At 35.6% G+C, this 27,562-nt stretch overlaps 1 protein-coding gene across 1 annotated transcript; it reads left to right on the top strand.

Moving 5' to 3' along the window:
* Positions 1-27,562, top strand: DCAF17 (DDB1 and CUL4 associated factor 17). The gene is made up of 14 exons (XM_061435493.1): positions 1-512; positions 1,213-1,316; positions 4,038-4,128; positions 6,687-6,823; positions 7,572-7,650; positions 8,887-8,976; positions 10,397-10,501; positions 10,805-10,910; positions 16,408-16,550; positions 20,120-20,229; positions 22,801-22,891; positions 23,592-23,675; positions 24,363-24,518; positions 25,276-27,562. Exons 1-14 carry the CDS (start codon positions 387-389, stop codon positions 25,441-25,443), a joined length of 1,590 nt encoding a protein of 529 aa, XP_061291477.1. The 5' UTR covers positions 1-386; the 3' UTR covers positions 25,444-27,562.

Here is a 27,562-nt window from a genome sequence, read left to right as displayed (position 1 = left end):
TGCCCGCTGCCTGATGGGGATTGTAGTTCTGGGTACAAGCCAGGATCCCTCTGCGGACACTGGGAACTACGTTTTCCGGCAAGTGAACGGCTTCGGCTGACTGCGCGTTAAGTACGTTGCAGTGTCTGCCGCTGGGTCCGGAGCTGGATAGCGTTTGCCGGGCCAGCCCGGAAGGGGGTTTTTTCCCTTGCCCAATCTCGGCTCTCAGGCGGCGCCGGCTCTGTCGTCCCTCGGCCCACAGCTGTGCCCTTCCGGGCCCAGCTCCCGGTGTCAGTTTTTCTGGGCTCCTCGAGGAGTTGGGGCCAGGAGGTTCGGAGATAGTGGCCGCTTCCCGGCGCGGGAGTAAGGGGCGCGCCCCTCTTCCGCTCTGCCGGGCCCGCGCCTCCATGAGCCCAAGCCAGAAGCCCAACGTGTGCGGTCGGCTCAGTCGCCGGGCGCTGGGCTTTTTCTCGCGCGACGCGGGTATGGTGCAGAGGACGAACCTGGGCATCCTGCGGGCGCTGGTGTGCCAGGTGACCGCCTGCCGGCCGGGAGGGGAACGAAGAGCAGCGGGGCGACGGGGGTCGCGGGCGTAGGGGAGAGGCAGACTTACTGCTGGGCTGCAGTTTTTATGCAGTATAATTCCCTTTTAAGAATATCGCAAGTGATGGGCAGGGTGATCACGGCCTTGAAACTGGGGGTTAGTAAATAGCCATTAGCAGAACCGTCACATGCTTTATGGAGAAGGAAATGGCAACCCACTCCAGTGTTCTTGCCTGGAGAGCCTTGTGGACAGAGGAGCCTGGTGGGCTGCTGTCTAACGGGTCGCATAGAGTCGGACCCGACTGAAGCGACTTAGCATGCATGCATGCGTTGGAGAAGGAAGTGGCAACCCACTCCAGTATTCTTGCCTGGAGAATCCCAGGGACGGAGGAACCTGGTGGGCTGCCGTCTGTGGGGTCGTACAGAGTCGGACACGACTGAAGCGACTTAGCAGCAGCACATGCTTTTAGTTTTAACTTTCTTATATCTTGCAAACAATTTTTCTAAAAATTAATTACCCCACTTAAGCCGAAATGTGAGGGCAGAGTGAAGAATAATTGAACATACTATTTTTTAAGAACGTACTTGAAGTTATTTTGAAAACTGTAAATTTAAATATCCAATTTAAGATTGGTGCACAGTAGAAACGTATGAATTATTTCCTAAACCGAAATTCCTTGTGTTTTTCAGGAAAGTACTAAATTTAAGAATGTTTGGACAACTCATTCCAAATCACCTATAGCCTATGAGAGAGGAAGAATATACTTTAACAATTATCGGTGCTGTATCAGCAGGTATCTTGGTGAAATTTTTTGATGTAATTCATTGACTGTTGACCTTTAATTTTTATAGAAACACATGCCTACATTAGTGCTTAGTGTAACAGAATGGAAAAATGGGTTCAAAATAAGGGTAGGGTATAAAATGCATGTAATTTAACATCTTGTTAAACCTAAAGGCTGAGGTTTCATCTGTGTAAATACCAATTTAAAGAGAATTTATAATGTAGGCAAAATGACAGATTGCTGAGTACAGTGTAGTATTTTATTCTGCCTAAGGGATACCAGATGTCAGGAGATCCAAGTACCTACTAATTAGATGCTGTTTTAGGGAAGAATTTCTGTATTTTGGTTTGAAAGTACTTGCCTTTGTTTTAAAAGAAAAATTTCAGACTTGCTAACGTAGTCTATATAGTGTATATATATAAATAGTATAGTGAGCCCCCATACATTCATTACCTAGACTCAGAAAGGATCAAGATTTTTGCCACATTTGCTTATCTGTCCCCATATCCTTTTCCTTTATACCTTTGCTAAATATTTTAAAACATATTCCAAACATGCCGCACTTAAGTTTGCTCCTCTAAAAAAGTAGGGTTATTTTCTTATTTAACAGCTTAATAATTCACCCATTTAAAGCATACAATTCAATTTTTGCATCCTTGAAATTCATATTCAGTGAAAATGATTTGATGAACCATTGATGGTTCATATACGCAACCATCACTACAATTAATTTTAAAACAACTTCTTTACCTCACAAAACCCCCAAACCCTACCCTTTGGCTGTCACCAGCGTACCTTCTCCACCCTCAGCCCTATGCACCTGCTAGACTACTTTGTTTCCGTAGGTTCACCCATTGTGGGCATTTCCAAAAAATTGAATCATGTAATACTTGACTTTTGTGTGTGTGTGACTTGTTTTTGGTGACTGGCTTCTTAGTAGATTACCAGTTTATTATAAAACTTTATAACACAAGAACAGCCAGATGGAAGAGATGCATAGGGCAAGGTATGTGGGAAGGAGCACAGAAATTCTGTGCCCTCTGAGCATATCACTCTTCCTGAATCTTCATGTGTTCACCAGCCCAGAAGCATTTCTCCTTTTCTAAAGTATATATTAAATGCCATACATTTTCCTCTAAGCACGGTTTTTCCTGTATCTCACAAATGTTGAAACATTGTATATTCGATTTAAAAGTTCTCTGGACTTTTTTCTACTTTTTTCTTTGTGCGAGCTCATTCCCTCAGTTGTGCTCAGTCTGCTCAGCCATGTCCGACTATGCAAGAATACTGGAGTGGGTTGCCATTTCCTACTCCAGGGGATCTTCCCTACCCAGGGATCAAACCTGAGTCTCCTTCATTGGCAGGTGGATTCTTTACCACTAAGCCAGACCCCTGTGTTAATTAGAAATGTGTCATTTAAGCTCCAAGTATTTGGAGATTTTACAGCTATCTGTTATTGGTATCTAACCTAAATCCATTATGGTCTGAGACCATATTTTATATTTTTTTCTAGTCTTTTAAATTCTAGTATTTTATGACCCAGGGTGTAGTCTGTCATGGTGAACTCTTCACATGGGCTTGAGGAGAATGTATTGTTGCTGAAGTAGTCTAAAGATGTCAGTTTGAGCCAGCTGATTGTCGGTACTGGTCAGTTCAACTATATTCTTACCTACTCTATTTGTTGGATCTGTCAGGTACTGATGGATTATTTTGAAGTCTCTAAGTATAATGGTGGATTTGTCTGTTTCTCCTTGTATTCCACCATTTTTGTCTCAGTATTTTGACATTGTGTTGTTAGATGCATTCACATTATATAATTCTACTCTTTATCCCTGATAATTTTCAGTGTGGAAGTCTACTTTGTCTGATATTAATATGGTTACTCCAGCTTGCTTGCTTTTTTTTTTTTAAGTTAGTATTTGCATGGTATATCTTTCTCCATCCCTTTGCTTTTATATCTGTGTCTTTATATTTAAAGTGGGTTACTTGTATATAACATATTCAAGTCTTGTTTTTTATTCACTCTATCAGTTTGTCTTCTGACAGGTGTATTTTAGACCATTCACATTTAAAGTGATCATTGATATAATTGGTTTGATACCTCCCACATTTGTTTTGTTCTCTTTCTTCTTCTTTTGGTATTCTCATTATGTGTACATTACACGTTTTCTAATTATCCCACAGTCCTTAGATGTTCTGTTCTTTTTTTTTTTAATTCTTTTTTCTTTCTGGTTTGGGAAGTTTCCTTTTTTATCTTTTTCATCTACTGGTTTTCTACTATTAGTTGAAAGAAAGGAACTCTTTAATTTTCATTTCACAATGTTGGAATAACAGATTATGAAGGTGAAATTCAACAGAGATATTGGTAGTAAATGTTAAAAGGAAAAGAAACAATTCAATATGCTCTAATTTTGGAAAATGATCTGCAGGTGGGTATAAGTGTATAAAGAAAAAGTAGAGTGAAATGAGCCAAAATATTAATAACTGAACCAAAATATTAATATTGGATAGTTTTGTGCTATTATAATGTATTACATATTTGATATTTTTTCTATGAATGTGTATTATGAATTTTGTGATTAAAAAGTAATGTTGACATTTAGTTAAGAAGAGGAAAGCAAAGCAGCAGGTTGTATTTTTGGTGTTCCAAATCTCTGAATTAAAAAAATCCCTGAAATCCAAGCAAACACTATCTTATTTATGAAGAAGAATAATCTTTTTTCCCCCCAGTGTTGCATCAGAGCCACGAAAACTTTATGAAATGCCAAGATGTTCCAAATCAGAAAAAATAGAAGATGCTTTATTATGGGAATGCCCAGTGGTAAGATTTGCTTTCATAGCATGTTTCTAAAGCATTTGTAGTCTAGAAGAACTGTTTATTGTTAATATATTGTATAAAGAAATAAAACATTTAAGTATCATAGTGATTCTTAAACCTTGAAAGGAAGCAAAAAGAGAGCATATTTTTTATTTTTATTTTTCCTCATGAAGTAACTTCTGTCTTAAAAAATTATATGTTAATACTGTGAATATACTTTTAATACCATTTTTTAATCTTGAAAACTAGAAAATGTTATGAACTGATTAAAGGTTTCATAAGCAATATAAGCTAGTTTGCAGTTATTCTCAATGTTTAAGAGATTATTCTACTTAATATATTGAGACAATAAGTATTTAGGGCAGGAGTTATGTTTCATGACTCTGAAAGTGGATTCTTATGGGTTTCCTCTATTAATCTTCTTAGGAAATAATAAGATAAAAATGAAAAATAAAATAACAGATAAGCTCATTCCATCAGATCCATATTGCCCCTGTGTGTATTTTTCAGAACACTTTTTTCATAAGATATTAACATCTTATCCTTGTTAGAGGAGTTGGGAAACAAATTTATTTGTAGAATTACTTCACAGAGCCTTTAATACTATTAATACTTATAATAATACTAATGTGGATGGTTATTGTCAAACCATTTTCCCAACTCTTTTGATCATAGAACTTCCTATTTTGAGTTATATTTCTAAATATTAATTTTCCATGGGATCAGTGTTGTAAGAAACATTTAAGGAGTACTGCAGCAAGTTAATCCAGTCTTTTAATCTGGCTGTTTTGTTTTTTAGGAAAAATAGGATATATCACCAAAAATAATGTTTAAAGTTAATAGCCTATGCTTTGCATTTATTATTATAATTCTTTAAAAGGAAAAAAAAAGACTTGTTTGTACATAAAATTGTAATTTTCCCTGGACAGTTACTCTCTTTTCATTGAAGTTTCCTTTTTAAAAATAAGAAGCTTTAAATCTACATTTTCTTCCCCAACTCCTTATTGAAAGTTAAAAATAACTATTTTGCCCCCACCATCTAAAGCCTTCTAATCCACTTTAATTGATGAGGGGAAGAGGATGACAGATTCCTTAATTGAGAAAAATTTTGAAAGATGTCAATGCAAAGCAACAAAAATTTAGAGCAATCTTTATAAAAATAAAGTTTCTAGTAACCTAATTCCTAATCTCACTTCTCTTTGAACATTTTGCTCGTCTTATTTGAAGTGAACCAAGATTTTCCATTGAGAAAAACAACAAAGCATATAGTATTGTTGTTAATATACTCATTGTGAAACTAAATTTAAACTTCTCTTCTCTTCTTTAAACTTCTCTTCTGAGACAGGGTGTGAAATACAACTTTTAGTTTAGGAAAATAGCTCAAACCTATTACGTTTGCTACCTAATTTTTTTTAATAGGCAAGATATAGGTGATACATTTTTTAAAACTTTAAAAATTCCTTGAGGTAATACTTATGTAAGACATCAAAGAATAAAAAAAATTACATCATTGCCTGTGATTTTAGTGTAGGACTTAAGTAGCTAATAAGTTAAAACACACACACACAACCAAGAAACAAACACACACAAAAACCTAGTTTCTTTCCCTAACATTTGAAACAGGAGACAAATCTTAAGGCACATAAGTAAAATAAATGTGCCTGCATTCTTTTCTATTCCCTTTTCAGCCGAAGCAATATTAGATTAATTTTAACTTCTCTATTCTTAACTTTCATCTTTGAACTTCCTTTTTATTCTACAAATCAAAGTAGAACCCTTAGCTTCTCTTTCTCTTCCTGCCCTAGACTTCCACCCTAAGGTAGCTCCTCAGTGGCAGATGTGCCCTTTTGGAGGGTAGTTCATTGGAGTCAAGGATTATCTTTAAAAGTAGGTCCATCTCTGTTCTTTGGCTGCTTTGATTCTGGATGTTAGCTTTCCATTTGGAGTTAGAGTAGAGCCACAGTGACTAGTGGGATAAATTGCTTTTTTCCCATTTTAACTTCTATCAATAGGAAAACAAGTCTTGGAATAAAGAAACATCTGTTCTAGGAAATGACTCTTAATTGCTTATGCTATCTAATGTTATACTTGGTTTTAAGAACTGTTATTGTTATCATAGCAGCATCATTAGTATTACTGTTGTTATTATGATGATGATTGGCTAACATTTGTTGAATACTTAATGATTAATAATTAATAAGTAATAATTATTTCTGGAGAAGGAAATGGCGACCCATCCAGTATTCTTGCCAGGAAAATCCCATGGAAAGAGGAGCCTGGCAGGCTACGGTCCATGGGGTCACAAAAGAGGCACAATTTTGGCGACTAAATGAAAAAATAATTATTTCAGGTACTGCTTAAGCACTCTGTGTGAATAAGCTGACTTAATAAATTAATAATGAAAATCATTTCTCACAATTTTAATCTTTCCTCATCTTATTTATTTTCTCACTAATATTTCTTTTTAAAATTTACTTGTTTGACTGTTTAGCTGTTTTCTTTGGATATGGATTACTGTAGATTGTTCATGATCAAGCAGTTTCAGTTTTATCTCTTTTAAGGGAGAAATGCTTCCCAGTCCATCAGATTATAAATCCTCACTCATAGCACTGACTGCTCATAATTGGCTGCTTCGTATATCAGCAACTACAGGAAAAGTCCTTGAGAAAATATATCTTGCTTCATATTGCAAATTCAGGTATTAACTGTGACTCTGTTGTTTAAAATTTGATTATGAAAAATTGAGACTTATGGCCTAGGATATTTCAAGATTTTTTTTTTTAAGTTTTCCATTGTATATGTGGATCTCAGTTTATAAATCTATTTATCTCTCCTCATGACTGCTTTTGAAGGTCTAAGGATGGAGACCCTTTGTCATTTATCTTTGTATTCCTCATAAGTAACTAACCTCTAGTAGTTGTCAGATACCCTTTTTAAAAAAATTTACTTTTTACAAATAGTATTTTTTATGTGGGATGTATTTTTTTGGTAGATTTTTCTGAAAGCTAGTCTGTTGCAGTTAAGTTACCTGCCTAGTATAATCTAAGAACTGTTACTTATAAACTCAGAGTTTTATAAATTAGATGTAAATTTTCGGAATGAATACAAGCATGCAAAATGTGAATGTAATATTTTTAATGTTTTTTGTAACTTCTTTTTTACATCAGGAATGGTTTTTCGTTTTCTAAGTTTTGAATATTGACAGATCAAATACAATTTTCATTCATTGAGACTCCAGAAGGATTAAAATTATATGTATATATAAACAAATAAATGCATATGAGGATCTTCAGGGAATTCTTTTAATTGTTTATTTTTTAAAATAAGTTACTTTTATAATTTAAGTAACTGAAAAACTGTTCACTTATAAAATATCTATTATATTTTGATTTGAAGTATAAGGAAACTGACCTAAACGAGTAAACTTCTCTTTATTCTTTTAAAAGGTATTTGAGCTGGGACACTCCTCAAGAAGTCATTGCTGTCAAGTCAGCTCAGAACAAAGGTTCAACATTGGCCCGACAGGTAGACATCTTTAAAAATTCAGTAAAATAAAGAATTTGTTTCCAGAGGAACTTGTCTGAAAATTAGTTATGAGAGAACTAATGATCTTTGGTTTCTGGAGCATGCTATCAAAATTGTTTACCACAAACTTAAAATATTCTCTTCAAGCCACTCTGGGGAAGTACAACAGATTACTTTCCATTCCATAGCAGAAAAATAGTTACTAAACCTTATTCTTCAAAGTAAAGAAGCTACCTTCTTCAAGCAGAGAAATCACTCAAGTTATAACTGTTGATATTTTTTCTATTTCATTTAGCCATGTTAGTGTAATGCTAAATGATATGAGCATGATAATGCTGTGTCTTTTGATTAGGCTCTTGATGATTAGAATTCCAATTTATAATATAAATTAAATTGTGTTATAATATATTTATAATCCAATGTATTAATTTATATTATAACATGATCTATTACATAGTACATACATACATTTTGTTATAAAGTATGTTTTTTACAAAATGTGTTGTTAAGAAATGCTTACTGTTATGCTTGTTTTAATAGATTTTTGTGTGTGTGTGTATTTTGTAGTGTCTGAAAGGCTAAAGGTTTAGTGGACATATTTTGAACATGTAGGCTTTCCTGTTTAAGTAACTTTTCAGTTTGACAGAGGGTGGTTTTCAATTCATGAAAATAGAGTGTTTTTATTTTTTAAATTAAAAGTTTTTTATAAAAATTTTTCATAGAAGTATAGTTGTTGTACTGCATTGTGTACATTACAGGTGTACAATGTAATGATGCATGATTTTTCAAGGTTATACTCCATTTATGTGCTCAGACACTCAGTTGTGTCCGATTGTTTGTGATCCCATAGATTGTTTAGCCCTGCAGGGGCCTCTGTCTATGGGATTCTCCTGGCAAGAATACTGGAATGGGTTGCCATTTCCTCCTGCAGGGGATCTTCCCCCGCCAGGGATTGAATCCGCGTCTCTTATGTCTCCTGCATAGGCAGGCAGATTCTTTACCCTAGCGCCACCTGGGAAGCCCATACTCCAACTATAGTTATTATAAAATACTGGGTTATTCCCTGTGTTGTACAGTATATCCTTGTAGCTTTTATACATAGTAGTTTGTGCTTCTTAATGCCCTAATTCTTGTATTATCCCTTGCCTGTTCTCTTTACCCACTGGTAACCACTGGGAAAATAGTGGTGTTAATATATTCTTGAGAGCGGTCTGTGATTTTAGTCTTTCCTTTTAGGCAGGCATTCAACAGCCTGTTTTGCTGTATCTTGCAGTGTTCCATGTGCTACCTTTTTCACTCATAGGGATTCTGGAGATCAACAAAAAGGTAAGAACTCATTTCTGATTTAATTATAATATTAATTTTTTTGACATTAAGATGTGATTTTATTGTTTAATTGTTTATTAGGTATTTGGTAAAGTTTTTAATTAAGAAGTTAAAAGCAGCTGCCCAAATCTAAAGGCAGTAAATGGAGAAACTGGAATTTGAACTTATATTTGACTCCAGAGATTAAACCAAATTTTAAAATAGAGTGACTACTTTATTTTAGCATTCATTATTTGAAAATACATTTGAATTACACAAATCCTTCTTTTCAAAGTGGGGCACAAGGATCAGGGAATAGAAAGTCATGGGCTAGTCAAAAACAAAGCAAACCATAATTATCCTTTTAAAAGATGACAAAAAAACACAACTCGCGAATTTAATTGTTCTCTTTGTGCTTGTGGATTGAGTAATTGTGTATACTTATTACAGTCTACAACAGGAATGTAGTCATAAAGTGCTTCTATTTATTCTTACGTGTTCAAGATAATCATCTGAGGGATTTGATTTTGATTGTGGTTATTTGAAACTAAAGTACATCTTTCAATTACCATGCATAATAAGACTACCCAGGGGCCAGGTTCAGAATGTACTTGAAGCTCTTTCTTTGCCGGGCTAGTAAACCTTTACTAAGTGATTTATCTTGAGTGGAAACAGAAACAGATTTTCACTTAATTTCTACTTGTTCTTTCCTTGCTATGAATATTTGTCTATGTTGGTTGGCTTTTGTTAAATATTAAAAGAGGCACAGAATCAAGTTCTTTATCAGAGCTCTGTGGAGCATCACAACAGGATCCAGTACACAGAACAGAGACAGGGAACAAGGAGCCAAAGCCTTACTCAAGATCAGCTAGGTTAAATGTCTCTGTGTGTATCTGGTCTTTAACATGTTTGGCTTTTACTAAAAAATCAAATAGTATTAGATGTTTAAAGAACAAGGTAATGATAAAATTCTCGAGTTGGCTGTTTTTTATTAGAATTACTTTCTTAGATCAAATCTTTTCACCACTAGCTGAAAAAGGTCCCTTTATAAACGATATTTTATAAAGAAAAGGTCCCGGTATTTATTCAGCCATGCAAGTATTGCATGGTAGAATTAAATGGGCTCAGTTTACACCTATGTCCATTAGGAAAGGGATTTGTTATTAAAAGATTTTACAAAACGGAAGTAAATGAAAGCTGCTGCATCATTTTGAAGGATATATATTAAATTCCCATTAGTACTTCAGTTTGAGACCCTGGAGGTTACCACTCACCCTAATAATACATTAGCTGCAAGTTCCTAAATTATAATGAAGTTGGAATGTTAGGCAGCAGTATTGTAATGGTAAACTGAATATTAAACAGATACACATACCACGGTGAAAACTCAGAGGATTGGCCTTCTGGTCTTTTCTCAGGTGATGTCTACCTTTCCCCTCAGATTTTCGGGAACGTCACGGATGCCACCTTGTCTCATGGAATACTGATTGTGATGTACAGCTCGGGACTGGTCAGACTTTATAGCTTCCAAGCCATCACCAAGCAGGTAGAGAAAATTCAAATTTGCCATATTCAGATTAACTTGAGATTTGGATGGAGGTATGATTTTTTTTTAATGAGATATTTTTAACATAAGGCTCTAGTATAGATTTCAGCTCTACAAAACTGTACAAATGCAGAAAGACAAAGTAACCTTTAAAAGAGGGGTGGGAAGATAAATAGAAAAGCCCTTAAATAAATAAAGACATTTCCTCTGTCATATACATGTAAATTTGATTTTTTTTTTCTCTCTCCAGACAGCAAATAAGTAGGTGCTAAAGCCACCGTTTTTGTTTTGTTTTGTTTTTAGTTCATGCAACAGAAACTTGACTTAGGGTGTGCATGCAGATGGGGTGGGACTACTGGAACTGTAGGAGAGGCTCCCTTTGGCATTCCTTGTAATATTAAAATCACAGGTATGGCTACAATATAGTACTTTTTTCACCTTAAAAATTAAGTGGTCGTATTGATAGTGATTAATTGTAATCATCCAAATGTTTTTTTCCTAAATTCAGTTCATTTTGCTCCTATGCAGAGTATTCCTTGCTTTTGTCTTAAGTGTTCACAGAAATCTGTTATTCACTGAAATAAAGGCCTGGGGATGCTGGGCCTTGCTTGGCCAGAGATCTGTAACCTTTGGCAAGTGACTTTACCTTTCTGGTCTTGATTTCCTTATCTACAGAATAATAAGTTGCAGCAAATGATAATACCTTAGCTCCTTTAGAACTTGAAGTTTTACAATTCAGTGACATTTATCCAACTTAAAGATCATTAAGGCACAGTAAAGAAAATTATATACAATTTTATAAATATAAAAATGTGTTCTGTATTTAATTAGCTTATCAAATTCAGCAGTTTGTTGAAAAGAATACTGCTATAAAATTGAGCAATGTATGTCAGATAAACCATAACTGACCAGAGTTCATCTCATCAATACAAGGATTACTTAATGCAGATAGATATAAAAATCATGAGTAAATTTAAAAAGAAAATATATTTTGTTATCCTAATATTTGTTTATCTTTATTCTTAGTTCATTAAAAATTATTTTTTATCATATTGCGGACATTTACTTCTAACCAATAAACATATTTAGGTAAAACTCCAAAGGTTTTTCTAATATGGGTCAAAATACAACTTTCTTCTATTGTTATACAATATGACATCATCAACAGATCAAGAAACAAATGAAAGACTTAATTGTGAGAAAGGAAATGTTCTTTTTATTAGTAAATAACAAAGTATGAGGACTGAGAGAGTTCAGTATAGCCAATTATCCAAGAAGCTCAAAATAAAATTTTAAAAATTACTCAAATTTTGAGGCATCTTGGGCGAGCTGAATTAGGCAGTTTTGTAAAAACTCAGCCTTCGCAATGCCTCCTGTGTGTGTGCTCAGTCACTCAGTGATGTCTGACTCTCGTGTGACCCCATGGACTGCAGCCCACCAGGCTCCTTTGTCCATGGGATTTCCCAGGCAAGAATACTAGAGTGGATTGCCGTTTCCTACTATATTTGATACAAATACAGAAGGCAGGAATCTGAAAACTACAGACTCCAGTGATAACTAATATGTATTATTTTGAAGAGAGTTTCCCTAAATGGTAGCATTGTTCTCTTTGGAATGCAGATAATAAGCAAGTAAAACAAAGAACAGGGTGATAAAGAAAGCTCATGGAGCCTCTGATTGTGCTGTGATTTTGGTCCCTGTTTACAGAGAGAAGACTGGACTTGGGATCACAGTCTTGGTCTGCTCCTATGAGAATGAAATTCCACTACTAATTGGTGGTATGGTAGTGAGCAATTACTGAACCTCTATGGGCCTCACTTTTATCAGCTTTAAAATAATAACATTTGAACATATGATCTGTGAAATCATGTGCCATTGTAAAACAATACAGTAATTGTTAGACATTTAGCTTAGAGGAGTAACGTATTATATTGGAAACTTTGTGTATTTTTTCAGACTCTGTTGACTGAAATCCAGTTTATTTCTCTAGATTTGTTTTTCAGGATCAGTAAAACCTATACAAAATACTTATTTTAACTTTAAGTAACTTTTTTAAGGCAAAGCAGTTCATTTTCATTATAGAAGAATTAGGAATTAATGAAAAAAATAGAGAAAGTTTAAAACACTCACAGGCATCCTGCATGGCATTAGTTGCTATCACCTCTGTGTTTTTTGGATAATCTTAAAATGTATATATGCCTAAAACCCAAAAAGAATCATACTGTGAACACTGTTTCATAACTTGCTTTTTCAAAAATCAACTCTTCTGAAGTGTAATTTACATGCACTTAAATGCAGCCATTTAAACTGTACAATTTGAGTTTTGCCAAATATTTATATCCATGAAACCACTCCTACAATCAAGATTTAGAATACTTTAATCACTCCAAAATGTTCCCCAGCACCCTTTCCAGTCAATTTCCTTCCATCCCCAGCCTTCAGCAACCAGTGAATGTACTTTCTTTCACTCTAGATTTCTAGAGTTTGTATAAGTGGAAGTATATGATATGTAATTTTTGTCTGGCATCTTTCACTCACCATATAATTTTTTAGATTCATTGCATATAGTTATCTGTAGCCTAACCCACTTTTAAATGTTAATATATTACAAATATTAATTTCCATTGGGATTATTTAATAGATGGTCTTATGAAAACAATAAAATTAGGCTCCTGTCTCTTTACATCTAAAGAAACAATAGGTGGATCAAAGATTTTAAAGTTCTGTGAGAAAACTTAGAGAATCCTTTTATCGCAGAGTTGAGAAGACCTTTCTGACCCAAGCACAGAGCCATTAAAGAAGAGATTGCTAAATTTGGCTACATAAAGATAAAGTGCTTCATGTTTTTGTTTAAAAACAAAAGTAAATAAAAGCACACACACAAACCAACCAAAATTCAAACAACAAATAGTGGACATATTGCAACATACACTATAAAGGGGTAATTGCCTCACTGTATATGAGTTCTGCAGGCCAATAAGAAAAAATGACAACGTAGCAACAACAACAAAATGAGCAAAGGATATTGTGCAGAAGAAGAGGAATATAAGTGACTTTTAATTAGGAGAGCACAAAGCCCAATGTCACTGATAAGAGAAGTGCAAGTTAGCACTACCATGAGATACTTCTATTTAGATTCTCAAATATCAAAAAGTTAGGTAACAGGATTGGTGAAAGTATAGAAGAGACACGGTTGTTTATTGTTGGAGTCCCGTGTGGAGGACAATTTGTTAATATATTTCAAAAATTTAAATACATGTATTCCTTGAGCAATTCCTTTTTTAAAATTTATCCCAGATATATTCACATGTGTACAAAATGACAAACATATAACTATAACATTTTTCTAACAACAAAAGATTGGAAACACTGTATATATTGATAGGTGACATTGGTATTCTTTCATTGTTTGGCTGTGTCATAAACTTAATTATTAAAAAGAAATAGGAATTATTTTTGCTCCTTTATAGAGAAGTTTCCAATATATATTAGTAAGTGAAAAAAGGAGTGCAAAACTATGTGTGTAAAAAGCCTCATCTGTGTTGTATTCATATGCATATGTTAAAAATATAGATGTGAGCACATGCTTTGAGGATTGCTTGAAGTATCTGGAAGGACACACAGAAAAAATGATAAATGATAGTTACTTCTGAGGGAATCACATGGAAGGAAAACTTAGTTTTCATTATATTTTTTTCTGATACTTTTTGAATGCAGTGCTCATATTATCTTTGCCAAAGAGTAGTCGTCTGTATATGTGTGCACATGCTAATTAAGCCCCTCAAGGTTTTAAGAACTTAATTTATGTACCATTATATGTGTAACTTTCCCCTGTGGCTCACCTGGTAAAGAATCTGCCTGCAGTGCTGGAGACCTGGGTTCGATCCCTGGATTGGGAAGATCCCCTGGAGAAGGGAAAAGCTACCCACTCCAGTATTCTGGCCTAGAGAATTCTATAGAATGAATAGTCCATGGGATCACAAAGAGTCAGACACGACTGAGCGACTTTCACTTTCATATGCATAAACTGTAAATTTATTTAACCAGTTTACTATGGACATTCACTTTCATGCATTGGAGAAGGAAGTGGCAACCCACTCCAGTGTTCTTACCTGGAGAATCCCAGGGACGGGGGACCTGGTGGGCTGCCGCTGGGACCCCTGGTTGGGTCGCACAGAGTCAGACATGACTGAAGTGACTTAGCAGCAGCATGGACATTTAGGTTTTTAAAATTTTCTGTGCTTATAAAAAAGTACAAGAATATTCCTGTAATTACTAATAATACTGAGATTTCCTCATCACAGGGTGTGAAATCAGCCATTCTTTGCAAACTCCTAGCCCTTTCAATTGAGAATAGAATTAGAGATCAAAATTTGGGATCTTGGGGCTAACCGTGACACACCAGAGTTGTAGTAAGCCAAGTCTTAATGCTACTTTGGGGCCATTTTTAGCAACTTCTGGGAAAAGTATTTCTTCCTAAATACATCTTTTTGCATTAATTTTTTTCCATTATGAGTTCCTATTTTATATTCTCTACAACTTCCCTATTTAAATTTTTAACCCCCAGTTCAAACTAATTATACTTTTTTCTCTTCATAATTCTTTTCCTCATCCACCACCATTTGGTAGCCACCATGTTATCACATATGATGTTTATATGTCTTTCATAATTTACTGGCTGATGTACTTTGCCCATTCATCTTATTGGGGTGTCAATAGTTTTCTTATTGCTTAAAAAAATCCTTTTTATATATTAAGAATATCACCCTTTTCTTGAAAGGTTTCTTCAAGGGTATTTTAAATGTACCTGATTTGTTTGTATCTGTCTGTTCTTTCTCCTGAAGACTGCAGTTTGTGAACTCAAATTTCATTATTTGTTTTTCTCCTTTATGTAGCTTTAAGTAGTAAGTGGCCCTTATGCAGAGGACTAACCAGGCACACACTTCTATATGTAACATGTGACTCTGTAGTGAATGCTCTTCCTAAGACAAGTCCCTTTACAGATGGTGGTGGCCTCATAAACCAGAGATTAGACTCTGAAGTTAGAAACAAAGGACTCAGAATAGCCACCTTCCCAAACAGGCTAAGCGGTATCCTCATAAGGGCTCTCCCCAAAGAATTCTGGTCTTCAGAAGCAGCAGCACCTTCTGTTTATGCTTGTCTCCAAAAGTAAGTCTGTTACACTCCGTATAAAATTAAGTATCATCAAAGAAGAGGACTAGGAAGCACTAACAGATAGTCCTTTTGTGGTGTCAACCTCCAAAAGACAGTTGCTGACAAGATATATAAGGTACTTTAACCTTAAAATTAACTTGTCTAATACTAGTAGTAGTGGCTCTCCTTTGATGAAACTTCCACTGCACAAGACCCATCCTAAGTGGTTACTTTCATTATGACTCATATCACTTCTACTGCATAAACTTAAGCAATACTTCTCTTGTAAAGTTTGCTAAATATAACCTGTTAGTCTAGAATATGAAAGATCTCTTCCTCACATTTGAAGAAATTACTAGACCTAATACCTGGTTGGATTTTTATGAGAGTTGTAAATAGTATCTAACCAAGGTACTCATTAAATGGCAACTGCTTTTATTACGTGTACCTTGTCATTTTTTTGCCATCATAGGCACCTTCAGCCCACTTTATTGCCCTCCAGCTGCATGTCACACATATCCTGAAAATGGGTGTCTAGAAAGTTGACTGATAACGTAACAGCTGTTTGCCACTTGCCTTTTCTTATCAGTAAGCCTCTTTCCAGATTGTATTTTATTTCCTTGAACATAGTCATTTTTCATTGGTAGAAATTAATAGATGATACATGCAAAGAAAGGTTGAATTCAGTTAATGAATGTTCCAAAGCTACCAGAACAAAGAAGCTAACAAATTCCTCTCGCCCATCTCTGCAGATACACCGCCACTGCTCTTTGAGGTGACCTCGCTGGAGAATGCTTTTCAGATCGGAGGCCATCCTTGGCACTACATCATTACACCTAATAAGAAGAAACAGAAAGGAGTTTTCCATATTTGTGCCTTAAAGGACAATTCCTTGGTAAATCATGGTGCTCAGGCTTTAGTAGTAAATTAATATCAGAAATTCTTTATTCTTGTGGCTCAGAGGGTAAAGCATCAGCCTGCAATGCGGAAGACCCCGGTTCGATCCCTGGGCCAGGAAGATCCCCTGGAGAAGGAAATGGCACCCCACTCCAGTACTCTTACCTGGAAAATCCCATGGATGGAGAAGCCTGTAGGCTACAGTCTATGGGGTCGCAAAGAGTCAGACATGACTGAGTGACTTCACTTTTCACTTTCTCTAATTGGTCCACATTCCCAGGAATTACTTTTCAATTTGTATCAGTAATTTGTAGACAGTGTAAAGTACGGGAGAACACAAAGAACATAGCAAACACTTGTGTGTACTACCCAGAATTTAAAACATTATTAACATTCGAAAATTTTCAGGGCACCAAAGATGTATTAGTTTTTCTTCTTACCAACTCCTTGACCTAATGTAAAGCATCTCAGAAGCTCCATAGTGGGAATCATTGGTGGATTGTGTTCAGGCTGCCCCTAAAATTACTGGTGGAATGTGTTGTTGGTTCTGCTTCTTCACAGTTTGTTGCTCTTGGTTTTTCCAAGCAGAATTAGGTAGTATTTTGTTGGTCACAGTATAAGCATTGAAACACCAAGTTTTCAAGGATATTTTAAAGTTATATATGGCAGAATGGGAAGAAAGGATGTATAGCAAGACAATAGAAATTTTTACCCTTTGAATTAATTTCTTTATTTTCTTTTTAGAAATGATTTAGGCATTGATTTATCATTTAGTAAACATTATTGAGGACCTACTATATGCCAGACTTGGCTGGAGACAGTCCCTTCTCACAAGTTCAAAACAAAGCCGATACGTAGATTAAATAAAATGCAGTCCATTCAGTACAGTGGTTGAGATGAGTGCAGAAGAAGGAGTGCACAGAGGAGGGGGGTTTATATTGTTTATATATCCTTGTTTTATATTGTTGATTTACTTTAGTTCTGGAACCTCTTGATACATCAAATTAACTTTTTGTGAGACAGACTCAGCTTATTCCACACCCTTCTCTTCCAGAATCTTCCTCAGTCAGTCTCTGTTGGACCCAGTGGCTTTGAGAGTGACCAGTCGGTCACCTTTCACCACCCTAAAGATTGGCACAGTCTTGGGTCTGTTTACCTACTTCCCTATAGATCATGGCCACCGGGAAACATCGTGTGTAGTATCTTTGGATTTTTTTTGCAGAAGCATTCTTCCCTTTGGTTTTCTCATCAGCCTGTCACGTGTGGCACCTCCTGTTTGGCTCAGCCCAGTGACATCCACTTTTCCTGTGGATTCTGGGGACTGTTTACCACGAGTTTGTGGTTTGGTTATTCACCTCCCAGCAGTGGACTGCTTTAGCCACCAAGGACTCTGTCACATTGCTTTTTCGTTGAAATTTCTATCCAGTCAAACCCTGCATAGTTCATATTCTTCCCAAATAAGAACTGGTAATATATTCTCTTATGTGTGTGTATAAAATGGCCTTTAGTATCTACATCAGGCATGCCTATCTGGTACTCTCTTTGTATAATTACTAATTGTAACATTTAGTCAGATCTGTATTTTAGCATGTTCATAAATAATTGCTGAATCCAGGGGAGTTTTCAGTACTTTGCTGGACAACTTCATTGCAGTGACGTTACCTTAATGATGTGTATGTGCGTTACTTCCGCACCTGTCAGTCAGAAAAGTTGGCAACCCAAAAACATATGTGCAGGGTAACTGAAGAATTCAGAAAATGATCTGTAACTTTCTATTAAACTGAGCCTTAAACTAGCATTCGAGCAAATAATAACTCCAGAAGTTGATAATAATGCTGCCTAGTATTTAACACAAAGAGAGATAATGTTTCTTTCACATGTTGTGTTTAGATATTATAATAAAGAGAATGGTCTCCTAAAGAAAGATATGGGTTATGTGTGCATGTTTATGTGTGTGTTTTATTTTAAAAAAACATTAAAAAGTTTTATGTTACATGAAGGAGCATTTGGAGATAATGCCAAAATGGACACATTAACTTTTTTTTTTTGGCTACGTTGCGTAACACAGGCAAGATCTTAGTTCCACAACCAGGGATCAAACTCACACCCCCTGCAGTGAAAGCGACCAAGATGTTTAATTTCATTGACGTTCTTATATGTAAAATGCAATAATACAACAATTTCTCTTAGAAATCATTAGGTTCTTGAAAAATTAAAATACCTGTGCTAATTTGATACATAAAATGTGCTAAATTCCAATTATTAAAAAAACACAGCATACAAAGCGCTTGCGATGTAGCCTTCGCCTGCCTCTCCAGTCTCATGACTGGACACTCTGCTTCTCTGTTTAATTTTGTCTGCTACTCATGTTTTTGCACATGCATGCTATATGGACGAACATATCCGTGCTTTTGATTGTGCTATCTCTTCTTTCAAGCCACTTTCTCATTTTAAGGCAGAGTTCAAGCTCCTGAAATTCTGTTTACCTGGTTTGGATGCTTGATAATAGCCTGTGTATGGCTTGACTACTGTATTTTCTTCACGGCCTTACTCTGTTTCTGTCTCCATTCTTGAATATGAGCTTCTGGATAATAGAGATTATGTTCAGTGCGTGTCAGGTATGAACAGCCAGTGTTGTACCTTGAACATGGTGTCCTGTCAGTATATGCTGTGGAATTAATACTTTTATATGTCGAAAGCTTTGAGTATCTAATAAAAAAGAAGGTGTCGTTTCATTTTACATTGGAGAAATTGAATGACTTGGATAAAGCCAGTAAAGTTAATGTATCCATGATGGTATTAGTCCCTAGTGCTCCTGCGTGTAACGTAAAACTTTTGTTACATATGTGATCCATATGGCAGTATGGTTTTCTTTATTTTAATGTTTAAATATACTAGTATGAAATCTCTCTACTTACCTTAAGTGCTAGGTAGTAGTAGACCATTTCCTTAGCATTAGTTTAATATCTGACTTTCGCAGGGAGGCTGTCCAACCTGTTTCATTGCATGTTTATTTTCGTGCTGTCTACTCTTCTGATTGACAATCTGTTAAGGATAGGAAAGGGAGAAAGTTGCGGGAGACTGCAAGTACATAATTATGACAGTTAAACAAGGGAAAATGCATGTACCTTGAAGGCTAATCTGCTGTTTATTAATAGTAGGTGCAGAACATTATGCAAATGATTTTTCTTCTTTGTGCATCGGTTTCCTCATGCATACGATGAGGATAGCAATATATGCTTCAAGAATTGCTGAGATCAAAAGAAATAACGAGTAGAAAACATGTAATCCAGTGCCAGACACAAATTAGATGCTTGAAATATGGTAACTTAAGTTATTATTTGTGAGGCATGGTGCATGGTACACCTGTGAAATTTCTGTATTTAAATGTTGTGGATTTCTCAAGCTTGAGTATCCTCTAATTTATCCCTAATATACATCCCAGTTCAGCTGGTTAATATTTTCTCTTCCCTTACCTTTAACTTACTGAACTATCACTGATACTGGTTTTGAAAATTATTTTATTTTCCTTTAATTTTTATTTTCAATATTTTGTCCCAACTTCAGGCAAAAAATGGGATCCAAGAAATGGAATGTTGTTCTTTAGAATCTGATTGGATCTACTTCCACCCTGATGCTTCTGGCAGAATAATACATGTTGGCCCAAATCAGGTCAAGTGAGTATTTTCCTTAGTTACTTTAAAGTTAAAAGTAGCTTTTGGTAGTATTTATTGGCAACTTTATTTTTGCCAGCTAACTACTGAGCCAACTGTGGGAATTATTAGCTGCTTGTAGGGTGCTTCCTCAGAGAATGCAATCTAGAAAATGTTACTTTATACTTTCAACCTTGTCCTTACTGTCTATAAATACTACGTTTGAGTAAGTTCTTTGATGGATAAGGGATGACATATGAAGGAAAGGAGATCACAGATTGGTTCCTTCACATCAGGTCTTAATTCATTTCTCCAAGATTAATGAGAGATGATTTATCTTTGTTCTAAAAGACAGTCTTACTGCTGGAGAAGTAGCAGGTTGTTTGAAGTAAACCTTATTTTATTTAGTTTACGCACATCTTTCATATAATCAAAACACTCTTCATTTAGCTTCCCTGACACCACGGTGCTCCTGAATATTTCCCTCCCTCTTTGATCTTTCTTAATATCCTTTCATGTTCTTCCTCTTGTAACCCAGACTTTAGTTGCTAGATGTCCTCAAGATTAGACCCTCTTTCCCCTCTTTTTTGTTCCCTTTCTGCTTGATTCTTCTGTTTATTCCCTTGGCTTCAAAGATCATGTATACACCAAAAAATTTTTATGTTTGCCTAAACCTCTCATCTGAGCTTATGTCATAAGTCCGGACTCATTCTTAACACTTTCTTACCTTCTTGTTTTTCATCAGTTTACATGTACTTAAACACTCAGTTGCATTTGCCTGTATACTCTTCTCTCACACACACATACCACACACACCCCGTGTATCCCATCAATCCAGTTTATTTTGCTACTAACATTTATTATGCTAACATTTCTTAAATCTGCCTCTTTCTACCCTTGGCCACTGTCACCATCTTGGCTAGACCACTGTCATCCCTAGCCTAGACTAGTAATAGCCTTCTTTACCAGACTCCAAGAATCTACTTTTTACTCTTTAAGTCTGTTTTCTTCTTAGCAGCTAGAATGATTTTTAGAAACATTAACAAACACAGAAACCTAACCGTGTGAATTCTGGTTTAACCTTTTTATGGCTTCCTGTTGCACTTAAGATAAAAGACCAACATAGTGAGCCAATCTGAAAGATTCCTCCCACTCAGTTTACTTCAGTTGTGCAGTCTTTTCAGAAAGCTGAGGACCTGTACACTCTGCTTGGAGTCTGCTTCCCTTATCTGCCTAATTTCTGTTCATCTTTTATGGCCCTTTAAATGTCCCTTTTTCAAAGAGCCCTTCCCTGGTGCCCTTCATTAGATTAGCTCCCCCATCATATTTTCACTGTGTCCACTATGTAGTCTTCTGTAGTACTTACAGAAATTTAAACTAATTATTTGTTTGGCTTTCTGTTTAAACATCTTACTTTGGAATCATGAACTCCGTAACAGGGAAAGGGTCTGTCTTGCTGACACCTGTAACTCTGGCATGGAGCACAGGTCTTAGTGCAGAGTAGGTGCTCACTGAGTGTCCATTGAATAAGAAGGGCAGTGTCTGTATTCTTTATTTCGTATGCCTCATGATAATTAGTCTACTCTGGGTCAGTTTATAGGAGGATGAAGGAACTTAATGAAAAAAATTACTGACTTTTAACAGAATGTCATAAAAAGTATAGTTCAGCTTTAGTAAATCTTACTCTTCCTGTTTGTTACCACCCATCTTTGATATTAGTTTGAGTTTAAGAAAATAAGTTTCACAAAGAGTGTTGTCCTTTTGCCAGGTTTTAAAAAATAGGCACTCTTAAATATCGGCACTAATTAAGATAACTAATTTAGAAGTTTAAATGTAATCTGATTTCTTTGTCTCCGGCAAAACTCAAAGGCCTTCAGCTCTCCTTGGCCACAGGGGCTGCTCCTCCCTGTTCTCTCTTCACTTGCACTTGAGACTAAGATTTGAGGACATTGTGCTTTTGATGCTTGTTAATGCTGTGAAAAGATTTGTGTGGGTGGTGAGAAAATTATTTTATTTTCACTTGCTTAACAAGCTTGATCTGTGAGGCCATTTACACTCAGAAAACCCAAGTCTTTAAATATAATGCTAAGACAAAAAAAGTATTAAGTCATTTGCAGTTTTAAAATACTACTCTATCATGAAAACTTAGACTAAGTTGCTAATGCAGTCTATATTATATTTAACGTTTAGTGTTGTTCATTGATAACTAATTCTATCTTCAGAAATAAAAATGAAGTATCTACTATAATGCCACTGTTAAAGCTGAAACATTAAAGACCTACTGCAGGATGCAGAGAGGAGGTTCTTTAGAATGACTTTCAGCATGGAAGCTAGTGTAAGCCTCAGCAAGCTGCTTCAGTGGCACCTGTCGCCACAAGTCCAGTAGTTTTTTTGGTTTAATAAAATCTCTAAATTTGAAGAAAGTTGTGGACACTTAAGTTATCAGATATTAATATTTTGGAGTAATGAGAAGAGAACTGACTCAGGATTGTTAGTATAAGTTTCATTTGTTCAGTTTCTTTTCAGTAGATCAGCTTTGACACTTTGATGCTGTGTTGATGTCTTAGGTTCTTAGAATCCTTTTTACCTTTTCAGAGTTTTAAAGCTAAGTGAAGTAGAAAATAATAGTGCCCAGCATCAGATCTCTGAAGATTTTGTCATTTTGGCCAACAGAGAGAGGAACAAAGTAAGTCAGCAGTACTTTAAAATCCTTTGTATATCACTGTCTATAGGAGAATATAATGTGCAAATGTGTTTGCCTTTTAGTGTGGCTGAAAAGAACAACACAGTCCTGTAAAAGTCTGTTCATTTTGTCTATATGAGTAGCCAGTCTTAGCCCCACATACCTATGAGATTTGAAAAGAGTCAATTATATTGACTTTATCTTTTGCTTATTTCTGTTTCCTTTCTGGGTTTCTCTTTAAATTTTTTGGATAAGTTATTGACCTCTAGGTTTAATTAATTGTGCAAATCTAGGGTAAATTGGGTTAAAAAATCACACACCATTCTTTAATTCCAAATGATTCTTTTTCTTTAGCATACAAATGAAGAGCATGAAGAAAATCATGCAGAGAAAAAAGCAGATCCACTCTTTTATTTACTATACTATACTAAGGCAGAAATCAGAAGGGCAAGTCACATACTAAATCTGTAACCTCTGCGTTTATTTTTGCCTATTTTGGTATTTTATTCTTTAGAGATTTTATTGTAATAAAGTATTTTTACTAATTGGAGGATGTGGAACCTGATTCAGAATTTTCTCAACTGAGGAAAGACTTAACGGGTGTTGGAGAAGGATTGGTTAGCTTTAACAAATTTGTTTAGTCTTGCCATCAACTACATATAACGGTACTTGTCATAGCTTTTTATTTCTCTCCATGTGATAGAATGAAAACCTACCCACTGTTACAGCTTCTGGACGGGTGGTAAAAAGAAGTTTTACCATTCTGGATGATGACCCAGAACAAGAGGTATGACTTGCAGTTCAGTTCAGTTCAGTTTAGTCGCTCAGTCGTGTCTGACTCTTTGCGACCCCCTGAATTGCAGCACACCGGGCCTCCTTGTCCATCACCAACTCCCGGAGTTCACCCAAACCCATGTCCATCGAGTCGGTATGACTTTAACCAGAAATAATAAACCAAACTAGCATGAACTTGCCCTGGGATAGAGGTCAGGAAGCTCCATGCAACCTTAGTCAGTAGAATTGTACAAGCTGTTTGAACCAGGGCACCCCCATCATCCTCTCCTTTCATACTGAAATTATTCATGAGATTTTGCTTGTAGAAGTGTTCATAGGACCAAAATAATTTGAAAAAACAATTATTAGCTTATTTTTTTGTTGTGTTGATGTGTACACTTCCTAGGGAAATCTCTTCTAAGAAAATTATTGAGTTATATTCTGATGATTGTGACTTTTGCCTTATGTTTCACTTGCTAGACTTAGATGTGTTTGTCAGTGTTCATGGCCCAGAAGAAGAAGGTGCGAGGGTGTAGTAAATCAGCTCAGCCTTTGGAGATACATTTCTGCCTATGCTCCCACCCATTCTTTTTCTTTCTACATAGTTTTATAATGTTAGAATAGTTAAGCCACAACTGTAGAAATAATCAAAACTGGATTTTGCCCCTCTTTTATTTTACTTTGTCTTCTGTTCCCTAAGACTTTCAAAATTGTCGACTATGAAGATGAGTTGGATTTGCTTTCTGTGGTAGCTGTTACTCAAATAGATGCTGAAGGAAAAGCTCACCTGGATTTCCACTGTAATGAATATGGAACTTTACTTAAAAGTATTCCACTCATGGAGTCATGGGATGTGGTGAGTAGAGTCCACAGAATACAAAGTTGTAAGAGTTTTCTTTATAGCTGACTTTTATTGGAACAGATGCCACTGTGTTCATATCAGTCCAGGTTCACTTATACCAATGACCATGTGAAAGAGATTTTCCTACACACATGACAAAATGAGTTCTTTAGCCTTTCTCCCCTAGAAAGTAGAGGATGCCTGCTTACCAATGGTCTTAAAGATGAAGCTTCATGTTTTCTCCTGAGACATGCTATCTGACCACAGTCTGATTTACTCCCATTTTATAAGTTTGGTAATGTTTTGAAAAATAAAAATTCTGTTTTCTGTATTGAATCCCCACAGTTACTTAATAGAGACTTCTGATCATGTAGAGTTTTCAAGCACTCTTGAAAATTTGTCTCTTTTGAGTAATATGGAATATAAAAGTTGTAAGGAACAGTAGATATTACTTTATCCAGTCATTGTTTTGTCAGTGGAGAATGTGAAAGATTTAGCAACTTGCCCATAGTCACAGTAGCAATGTTGACAGTAAAATCTGGGTGTTCAGACACTTAAGTCCAGAACTCTTCATTCTTAATATTTTGTGTAATGCTTCTCTCATAAATCATCTGCATATCCATAAATAATGAAAAATAAACTATTTCTGGCAACTATTTTGCCTTCAAGTATATATTTGAGCATCTCTAAAGATGCTGTGACGTCTTAATGAAACAGTATTGAACATGGTTATGTGAAGAGGAAATCCCATTTGCCTGTGTTTTCATTGCAGACATATAGCCATGAAGTCTACTTTGACAGAGACTTGGTGCTCCACATAGAGCAGAAGCCCAGCAGGGTCTTCAGCTGCTATGTTTACCAAATGGTATGTGACCCTGGGGAAGAAGAAGAAACCACAGACAAAAGGAATAAAACAGATCACAATAATTTTACATTTTGAGATGTAACTTATGAGACTTCTAGCCAAACACCCCAGGAGCCATGGCCAGTCCTCTTTTTTATCATCTGCATAGTATATTCTCCAGTGTTTTCCAGAAAAGGTCTTGTGTTGACTTCAGACAATTGTGACTTCTTTTTTAAACTCTGGCCATACAAGGTGGTGAGGACTTCACTTTATATAAAGGTTTTTACAATAACATCCCAAGAAGCCTAGCATTTTGCAGTTTTTTAGGTGGGTGGTGATGCAAATATAAAATACTAAAGGTCAGAGAAGGAAAGTTAATTCTAATTATTTGGAGGTCATTGATTAGGGGGTGTTTTGCATGGTTATTAAAGGATGGCATGGAATTTTGACTGGTGAAACTAGGAGGAATAGACAGAAGGATACAAAACGTACAGAAGGAGATCCTGTATCCTGTCAACCAGACTTGAAGGATGGAAGATGAGATCTATAATATGAAAGCATACTTGGAAACAAAACTGTGTCATCATGGTTTTTAAAATATAGATATATGTATACGTGTTTGATATTATATGTAGTAGCAGAAGTTGACTTTTCCATGTTTTTTTCTCTTTGATGTTCCCATTGGTTTTTTGTGTTTCTGTTAGACTAATCTAAAAGATTTCAAGCAAGCTTTAAGTGATTTTTTTTTCTCATACATAGCCTGTTTAGCTGTTAATACATCTAAGAATATTGTACTCATTTCACCGTTCTATTTATTTGGTGAATCTGCCAGTTCTGCTTAGGCAATATTTTTATACCTAAGCAGTAAGATAAAGGTATCCCAGGTTATACCAGCTCTGCTCCCTGTAGGAAGAATGGATAAAGTCCCAGGAGTTTTTATTAGTTTGGAAACTGACTGACAGCTAGAAAAAGCTTTTGGTTCTCTCTTAATTGTGAAATGAGTATTTTTTTTCTTCTTTGTTAGAACCAATGGAAATATGATTCTTGAACTCAGATAATCATTCTTAAGAATGGTAAATAAAAGCAACCCAAGTAAGTAAAGGGAAAAAATGTTTCTTTGTGCTTCCTACTTGAGAAATCCAGCTGCCTGCAAGCCACATGTTTAGCACATTCTCTGATTCAGACTCAAAAAAAAAAAAAAGTGGTAAAAATAGAAAGGGAGAAAACAGCAGTAAAAATCATTGCTGATTCAAATGTAAAGTTAAAATATGGGATTTTAGCTTGGATGATTTATATTAAAATTATCCAGTTCTTGCTTCAGTTTTGGCTTGGTATGTTAAGAATAATATGAATTCTGCCCTGCCCTTGAAGTTTGCAGATAAATTTTAAGCTTATTGTGCTCAACAGGGCTGCTGAGAGAAAGGTGTTAGCTATTCAAAAAGTCAAGATATTAGTAAAAGAGTCCATAAATTTAAAAGAAATAAAGGGAGCAAACTTAAAAGTGTCATTTGTGCAATAGAAAAAAGATTGCCAACATTTTAGAATAGGGGTAAGTATTTATATGTTGGCTAAAAATAAATCTTGCTGAATCTGCTCCTGTGTATAATCATTTGGGAAAGTAGAAGTGATTACCTCATGAGCAAGATAATAAAACTATCTTCATCTATTAAATTCTGATCATTTTATATCTACTAGTTGAAAAATCCATTCTCAATAGCATACATAGTAGTACTATTTAATATTTGAGGCTTTCAGAGTCTTTTGGAGATACAGTTGTGATTACAAAGAAGTTGGATAGTTATAATGTGCTAGAACATTGCCCCAACTTTCCAACTAAAATATGAGCTATATCTAAACAGTCCTGTCCAGTGAATTTATATCTTCAAAAACAAGTCCGATAAGAGGAAATAGATTAAAAAAATCAGAGAAAAGAAAAACCAGAATGTGTGGGTTTTAAAGCAGGTGCGGTGCTATGTAAAAGCAGAAAGCCTGCTCTCCATTTCCAGAAGTATTTCAGAAAAGCATGTCTTAAGACTTCAGTCCTATCAGATTTTTTTAAAAAGAGGTTTGTTGAGTTTCCCCTTTGTTTAAGTCAGTGCCTTCTTTTGAGGAAGTGATAGAAACTCGTCTGTTCACAAAGGCATCTGAGAACTATCTTAAGATGATACCGCTGTGTTTAAACAAGTAAGGTATTCTACATTTTCCATCAGCTGAA

The sequence above is a fragment of the Bos javanicus genome, chromosome 2 (genome assembly GCF_032452875.1).
Source record: "Bos javanicus breed banteng chromosome 2, ARS-OSU_banteng_1.0, whole genome shotgun sequence".
NCBI classification, from domain to species: domain Eukaryota; kingdom Metazoa; phylum Chordata; class Mammalia; order Artiodactyla; family Bovidae; genus Bos; species Bos javanicus.
This window is presented reverse-complemented; position numbering and strand designations above follow the sequence as displayed.